This window comes from Mus pahari, chromosome 6 (assembly GCF_900095145.1).
Source record: "Mus pahari chromosome 6, PAHARI_EIJ_v1.1, whole genome shotgun sequence".
NCBI classification, from domain to species: Eukaryota; Metazoa; Chordata; class Mammalia; order Rodentia; family Muridae; genus Mus; species Mus pahari.
The window spans coordinates 106,520,909-106,529,390 of record NC_034595.1 but is presented as its reverse complement, the minus strand read 5'-3'; the positions used below and the strand labels follow the sequence as shown (position 1 = coordinate 106,529,390).

The following is an 8,482-nucleotide window of genomic DNA, read 5'->3' as shown; positions in this document are numbered from 1 at the left end:
AGTATGCAAGCCGAACAGCTTTTGCACTCGCGACAAGCTAATTGAGCTACTCGACCTTCCACAACCAGACATTTGTTTCTACCCATCAGACTTACAGTTCTGCTAGGCCCTCCAAAGTGGCGTCACGGTAGAGGATCATGCCATCAAATGGAAAAACAAGTTGTCTTTCTGACCTACCCAGGACTCAGGAAGCTGAATTCACAAATAAGCTAGTTAACATCTTAGCATGAGGAAGTCCCCTGAACAAGAAAACAATGAAACGAATCCAGTTTCCTCAGCCAATCTCTTTAAAACCAACCTCTTCTGCTTAGCCTATGATAGTGGTTGAGGTTTTATGCTATTGTTTTGCTTTGAAATAGGGTTTAGCCGGGCGTGGTGGCGCAGGCCTTTAATCCCAGCACTCGGGAGGCAGAGGCAGGCGGATTTCTGAGTTCGAGGCCAGCTTGGTCTACAAAGTGAGTTCCAGGACAGCCAGGGCTATACAGAGAAACCCTGTCTCTAAAAATCCGAAAAAGAAAAAAGAAATAGGGTTTAGTAAGTAGACCTCTATCTCTCTTGCCTGTATCTCTGTATTCTTTTTGTTTTCATTCTAATTGCTGAAGTGTCTAGACACTTCTCAAACGTGTACTTAAACCACCTGAAGGTCTTAAAGGGTTCTACGATTCCACTAAAAACCTATTAACCTATCAGGGCTTATGGAAGAGAGAGCAGGAAGGAAAATTTCTGCTGCTTGTCTTTGTCAGGTTATCCTCTTATACTCACTCTTGTGAGTTCAAGGCCAGCCTGGTCTACAGAGCTAGTTCCAGGTCAGCCAAGGCTACAAAAGCAGCTCTGTATCAAAAAACAAAAAATAGCAACATGATTAAACTTCTTGAGTTAGGGTGCAGAAACAAACAAAATGAAAAGGAGACCACTATCAGTTATGACTGTGAAATGGTAAGATGCGAAAGAATATAACAACTAGTGCATGAAAAAAATGAGGGTTATTGGAGTGAAACACTTTGTGATCCCAGCTCTTACTTTGCCTCCAGAGTTATCAGTGACTTGGAAACCAAGTCTGAGTTTAGTAGCATAAATAAAAGAGTTATACAAACCAGGTGGTGGTGGCTCACATCTTTGATCTCATCACTTGCTAGGCAGAGGTAGGTGGATCTCTAAGTTCAAAGCTGGCCTGGTCCACAGGGTTACACAGAAAAACCTTGTATCGAAAAAAAAAAAAAAAAAAAAAAAAAATATAAAAAAAAAAAAAAAAAAAAAAAAAAGGAAATGAAACAAACAAAAGAAAGCAGTTACATGTTTTCATATTCATACAAGAACCATTGGCAGCTTGGATAAAAAGAATGAGGAGGCTACTGCAGGGTTAATTACACAATACCAGTTTATTTCAGGAATCACTGATATCTAACAGAATTCTTTTCTAGGAGGCATTAATATAATTATTTAAATACTGAAAGAGGTGAAATACAAAACAGTGTATATTTTATGATGTGTTTTAGTTCTCTAGTATTGTTTGGTATAAAGCAAATATGACTTGGCTTTGATGCAGACAATTGTCCACCCTAAACCGTGGCCTTTTCCAAAGTTCCAACACTGAAAGAACAGACTCACAATTATCTCCAAGTCCAGACATTACAAATGAATTTAGTATGCAGTTTGAGTCCCAGAAATGAAAAGTAAAAACAAACAAAAACCCCACAAACACACAACTAGCCAACTTGATTTAATTCAAACTAAACTTAGACATATTAGGAAGGGTCAGCAACTGGCAAAGTCAGGATCAGAGTACCCAGGGAAACATACTTCAGAGACACTGAAGTTAAAACCTACTGCACTCTGAATTGTGGTGGGTACTATTTGTCCACAATCAGCATGTCCTGTTCTAATTCATGGGGAGAGCAAAGGCATTTATAAACTAAGAAAAACAGGCTGGAGACCATATCTCAGAGAAAGAATAGCAGCCTAGCATTCCTGGAGCCCTGAGTTCTATGCTTAGCACAACAGCCAAAGGGTGGGAGAATGAGGAGATGAAGAGGCCCCCCACAGGGAGATCAATATTTATGTGTTAAGAAAAAAACAAAAGATTGTTGAAAGGCAGGAGAGTCAGAAGTGGTGACACATACTTGTAATCTCAGTACTGAGAAAGGTCGTTGACTTAGAAGGATCTAGAGTTCAAGGACAGTATGGGTTACATAGGTAAATGCAATCTCAGAAGGAGCCGGCATTGTTTCCCACCTGTAGTAACATCTTTGTTTACCCCTTTCCAATGTTAAGAAGACAGCACTTGGACAGATGTGGCAAGTTGTGCTGAGCATTTATTATCACTGAGCAAAGTGACCATCTGAGAGCAGGATCACAAAGCCACTTGTTTTGTGCTATTTTTTTTTTTTAAGATTTATTTATTTATTATATGTAAGTACACTGTAGCTGTCTTCAGACACTCCAGAAGAGGGCATCAGATCTTGTTAGGGATGGTTGTGAGCCACCATGCGGTTGCTGGGATTCGAACTCTGGACATTTGGAAGAGCAGTCAGGTGCTCTTACCCACTGAGCCATCTCACCAGCCCGTTTTGTGCTATTTTTAAGGCACAAAGTAAAGTTTACTTGGCCAAATCCCTTGAGCAGCTTTAATTCTCTTTAATCGCCTCTGATTCATCATTTTTACTTTTCTTGAGACAGGGTTTTTTCTGTGTAACAGAGCCCTGGGGGTCCTGGATTTGGCTTTGTAGACCAGGCTAGCCTCAAACTCAGAGAGAATCACCTGCCTCTACCTCCTGAGTGCTGGGATTAAAAGTGTAAACCAACACCATCTGAAGACAGATTATAATCCCAATATTTGAGAAATTGTGATCATAAATTTTTTTTTTGAAACTTGGTCTCAATATGTAGCCAAAGCTGGCCTTGAATCACTATGTACTCTTATGCTTCCAAAGTACTAAGTTTATATGTATGTGCCATCATGATCCAGTTTAAAAACAAACAAAACAGGAGCTGGTAAGATGGCTAATCTTCAAGAGACCTGACTTCCATTCCCAGGAGCCACATGGTAGCTCATAATTATCTGTAACTCCAGTCCCAGGGGATCCAACACCCTCATACAGACTCACATACAGGCAAAATACTAATGCATATAAAACAATGAATTAAAAAATACTTTCCGGGCCGGGCGTGGTGGCGCACGCCTTTAATCCCAGCACTCGGGAGACAGAGGCAGGCGGATTTCTGAGTTCGAGGCCAGCCTGGTCTACCAAGTGAGTACCAGGACAGCCAGGGCTATACAGAGAAACCCTGTCTCGAAAAACCACAAAAAAAAAAAAAAAAAAAAAAACTTTCCTTGTCTTTTAGTATTGGAACTTTTGGGGCTTTTTGTGGTCTCCCTTCATCCTTCTGTCCCACATCTGCTGCTGGGGATCAACCCCAAAACTTCACACAATACATGCCAGTGATGTGCCATTAAGGTATACCCAAATCATGGACGTTCTTAAAATTTATTTATTTATCTGGTTTTTCAAGACAGGTTTTCTCTGTATAGCCCTGGCTGTCCTGGAACTTGGTCTGCAGTCCAGACTGGCCTCGAACTCAGAGATCCGCCTGCCTCTGATTTCCAAGTGCTGGGATTAAAGGCGTGTACCACCTCCCCTAGCAAATGTATTTATTTTTAAGTTGTGTGTGTATGTGTATATGTGTGTGTGTTCATACACAAGCCCGTGTGCAGATGCCCAGAGAAGCCAGAGGCATTAGAATCCCTAAAGCTGAAATTATACATATGAAGTTGGTGAAACACTCTACATGAGTTCTGGGAACTGAACTTGGGTCCTCAGCAAGAAACATAACTACTAGGCCATCTCTATAGCCCCTAGAAGTATTTTTGAAATTAGAAATGTGTATATCTTTTAACCATCCGTGCAGTGAGTAAGCAGATAGCTGGCTCAGAAGGTCAATCCAGTGTTCTGTTTACAACAGACCAGACAATGACATAAACTCAGGAGGAATTATCCAGGACAAGGAATGACACGTGGTGTCAATATTTGTACATTTACATCAGTAACAATTCATGAAGAACATAGTATTCTATGAAAGTACTAACAAAGTTAATTAAAAATGTATTGTTATGGTATAGTCATAACAAATGGTCAAACAGGGCCATTCCAGGACTCTCAACCCAGCCCTGTCCCAGAAGACCTGAAGGAGGCAGCTGATTCCATGATCTTTCCACCTATGAGGACAAGTCTCAAAGCAGCTTTACAGAAAATTGCTTTAAGAAAAATCTGTCTTTGTTTCTAGTCCAAAACTTAAAAAATCAAAACAAGCTTAGTCTGGTGATGTGGGGGATGGATGGCTAGAGCAAGTCACAAAAGGCCATTTCCTAATTAAACACAGGACACAGGCAGAAATTCCAAATAATAGAAGGCAGAGCATACTTAGACAAGGTCTGCGGAAAGGCCATAAGAGCTCTTCCAACCAATACCCACAAGCATGTGCTCTTCTGTGTCAGCAGCTCCACAGCCAGCTCTTGAGCAAACAGGTCTACTACACAGATTAATCCAACATCTGCCATCTATCCTCCACTGGATCTTTATTTTGAGAAGAGCAAAGAAACCTGGGCAAAGTCAAATGAGAGAACATCTTCACAATGGAGGTGGGTGACCTTACATAGCATAGTAAAGACACACCTAGCTGATGTTCAGCACACATCAGCTTCTTTTAAAAGTTGGCTTACAGATTAAAAGGCCTCATGGCAGATGACTTTTTCAAGTAAATAAAACGTAGACATAATTATTGCTCTTTTTTACCCCAATATCTCTTTGAGGGGCTATTTTCATACTTTCCAGGTAAGAAGCCAACTTTCAAACCAGTGAACCACCATGTGCACGTAAGACTTAGAGCAGGGAGGACCAGCGAGACTTGGACAAGAAGTGCCAGTGGCTGCAGTTGTGAGTTAATGGAGAGAGTCTTAAAGACTGGCTAGCAACAGACTGCACCCCACACACAACTCACAAAATGCCGAATAATGTAGAACATCAGCGTCTTACCCCCAAGGCCCACTGTTGTCCTCCACTCCACCTTAAGCTCTGGATACCTGGTGGCTCAGGCAGTCATCATATGATCCCTGGTGAAGAGTTAGCTGTGCATGTACACTTCGATGTAACTTACATGGAGATACCTCTACAGGCATGTGCTATGTCAAAAAGCAGTGTCCCTTTAATTACAGCATAGCCTGTAAACACTCAAATGCTCTTCAAAACTTCCCTATCATCCATCCTGAAGGGGAATCTGCATAGGGTAGCCAACTGTGCCATTCAGAATAGTCTGCTTCCAGACCATCTGTTTGAATTAGAGATTTGCCGCCAAGTTCCCAGAATGGGCAGTCACAAAATGGGTAGCAGAAACATGGGACAACAACCCTGGAGTAGGGTAGTTCAGTATAGCACAGGCCAAGAAGGAGACACTTTTCTTTCACATAGCACTGCCTCTCCGTGGCAGGAGAAACCTGTCTTTTCTGTCTGCTACTCTGGTTTCTCAGGGTTTCATGGCTCCATGCTAGAGTCATTGGCATCTGGAATGTCTGTTTCATAGACTGTCAAGAACCAAGAGGCTTCTGTGCCGGTGGTGGTGGTGGTGGTGGTGTCTCCTGGATGGCATCAAGCAGACAGCAACTCAGGCGCCTGTACTTATTCCACAGTGTAGGCTGGGCACTGAGACACTGGTTCACTTGCAGCCAGGGGAGCTGTAGATCATTTGATCCTCCTGTGGTGCTCTGCCAGGCAGAAGCCGATTCCCAAATTCCCCATCTGATTTCCAGGAAGGAGTGAGAGACCTGCCCTGCATCATTTCCCTCTTTCTTCCAGCACAGAGTACAGAAGGAACATCTAGGCCTGGATCTACACAGCATCAGGTAATCAGTGGTGCTGTCTAGAGTCCTGGGGAACCAATGGCTCTGTGTCATCTTCTGGGTTTCGGCTGGTGGCTGTGACTAGACTCTGCATGGTCTCCTGCTGATACTGCCTGGCTTTGTTGTAGAGTAAGACACCCACTGTGACAAGGATGGTGCCAATGGCAGACAGGCTAGTGATTTTGTTTCCAAAAACAATGATGCTGAGCCAGATAGACAAGGCGTGCTTCACAGTACTGGCGACACTACAGCAATAGAGAGAACAGTCAGACTCTGGGTTCACACCCACACAGGGTATAGCCTGCTGCTGGCAGTAACTACGAATGTCACACAATGCAACAGTGCTGTGTTGTCCATCCAGGGTCTCAGCCCCAAGAAGGACATGGATAAGGCGCCCAACACATAGGGGTTAGGAGCATTGGGGGATTCACCTGCATCTTCGTTCTTTTATTTCTCAGGTTTATTCTTTTTTTTAATGAAAAATTTCAAAATAAGGGCTGAAGAAATGTCTCAGTAGGTAAGAGCAATGGCTCTTTCAGAGGACCTGGGTTTGGTTTCCAGCACCGAGATGGTGGCTCAAAACTGTAACTCCAGTCCCAGGGAATCCAATGCCCACTTCTGACATCCATGGGCACAAAGCATTCACATGATGTACATGCATATACACACCCCACTACCTGGGATTGATGAAGGAGCCTTGTCACATCTGCTTCAGCTTTCTATCCTCCCTTCAGTTATAGCCAGCCCAACATCTATCTCTCTAAATAGATGAGGCTGCTTAGAATGCTGCCTAAGAACTGTGATTATAAGAGTGCATTATCAGGGCTGGTGAGATGACTCAGCGGGTAAGAGTACTGACTGTTCTTCTGAAAGTCCTGAGTTCAAATCCCAGCAACCACATGGTGGCTCACAACCATCCGTAATGAGATCTGATGCCCTCTTCTGGTGTGTCTGAAGTCAGCTACAGTGTACTTACATATAATAAATAAATAAATCTTTAAGAAAAAAAAAAAAAAAAGAGTGCATTATCACACCCAGTTTGGTCTTAGTTTTTTGTCTTTTTAAAACACATTTACTATTTCACTTTTTGTATATACATACAAAGAATCTCTTATAAGTACCACCTGCCAATAAAAAAGCTTATGGCCACCCACCAGTGGTGGCACATGCCTTTAGTCCCAGCACTTGGGAGGCAGAGGCAGGCAGATTTCTGAGTTTGAGGCCAGCCTGAGTTCCAGGACAGCTAGGGCTACACAGAGAAACCCTGTCTGAAAACACCAAAAAACAAAACAAAACAAAACAAAACAAAACAAAACAAAAAAACAAAACTTATGGCCAATGAGCTCAGGCAGAAAATAGGAGGTGGGACATCTGGCAGAGAGAGAAAGAATCTGGAAAATAGTCAGAGGTGAGAGATATTTGTCCCAGAATGCTGAGACTGGCAGGTAGCTAAACTCAGGTTAGAATAAGGAAAGATTCACCCCATAATGCTGAGAAGACAGAAGTAAACCAGCTACGTAGCAGAACTCAAGTTAGAATAAAAGGGATAAAAAGTTAAGAGATAGTTGAGAACAAGACAAAGCTTATTGCCTAGGCATTTATTAATAAATAGTCTCAGAGCCATTATTTCTAGGAATTAAGTGTTCAGAAAGAAAAATTAGCTTTTACATGTGTGAGTTTTCCTGTATGTTTCTATGTGCACACACTCCTGATTGGTGCTCACAGAAATAGGGGAAGGGGATGAGATCCCCTGAAAATGGAGCCTTTGGATGGTTGTAAGTCATCATGTGGGTACTGGGAATCAATTCCAGGTCTTCTTCAAGAGCACTGGCCTTGAACTTGCAAGAGTCCTTCTGCATTAGTGTCCTGAATGCTGGAATTACATAAAAGTGTGCAAGCATGCTGCCTCATTTATTTGAACTAAAATGTTTATTTTATTCTGTGTGTATGTGCATGTACCTGACTGGATGTATGTGCGCCATGAGACCACATAGGTCAGAAGAGGTGTTAGATGCCTGGGACTGGAGTAAGACATGGCTGTAAACTGCAGTATATGTGCTTGCGACTGAGTCCTGGTCCTCTGCAAGAGCAGTGAGCAATCTTAACCCTGAGCCATCTTCCAGCACCTGGACTGAAATATTTTAAAGTGAAGATATTTGCGGAGTGTGTGTGTGTGTGTACGTGCGTGTGTGCGTGCATGTGTGTGTGTGTGTGTGTGTGTGTGTGTATATGTGTGTGTGTGTGTGTGTGTTTTACTGTGTGGAGAGAAAGAATTTTCATCCTGGATCCTAGTCTTGCCTCTAACTATTCTCCTGCTTCAAACTCCTGAAGACTATGGCAATACCCCCAGCAACATTGTGATCCTTTGCCCCTAAATACGTAAGTTTACTTTCTATAACAGAATAAGACAAACTCCATGTATACTGTCAAGATCCTCACAGCCCTGAGGAGGAAAAGCAACCTTAAGAGGCTGTAATTTGTTAAGTTAAACTTGTCCCACGCACACATTGGGACAACTGTTACCAAGTAGTAACAATTAATAAGAAATACATGAAGGGGGCTGGTGAGATGGCTCAGTAGGTAAGAGCACCC

At 42.5% G+C, this 8,482-nt stretch overlaps 1 protein-coding gene across 4 annotated transcripts in view; it reads right to left on the bottom strand.

Moving 5' to 3' along the window:
• Positions 1-3,667: 3,667 nt before the first annotated feature.
• LOC110323492 (solute carrier family 35 member E2A) overlaps positions 3,668-8,482 on the bottom strand; it is a 25,302-nt gene continuing 20,487 nt past the window's right edge. For all 4 annotated transcript variants that reach the window (XM_029540150.1, XM_029540147.1, XM_029540149.1 and 1 more), the window contains one exon: positions 3,668-6,135. In XM_029540150.1, coding sequence (XP_029396010.1) covers positions 5,898-6,135 — 238 coding nt within the window. In that variant the 3' untranslated portion in view covers positions 3,668-5,897. The remainder of the gene's footprint in view (positions 6,136-8,482) is intronic.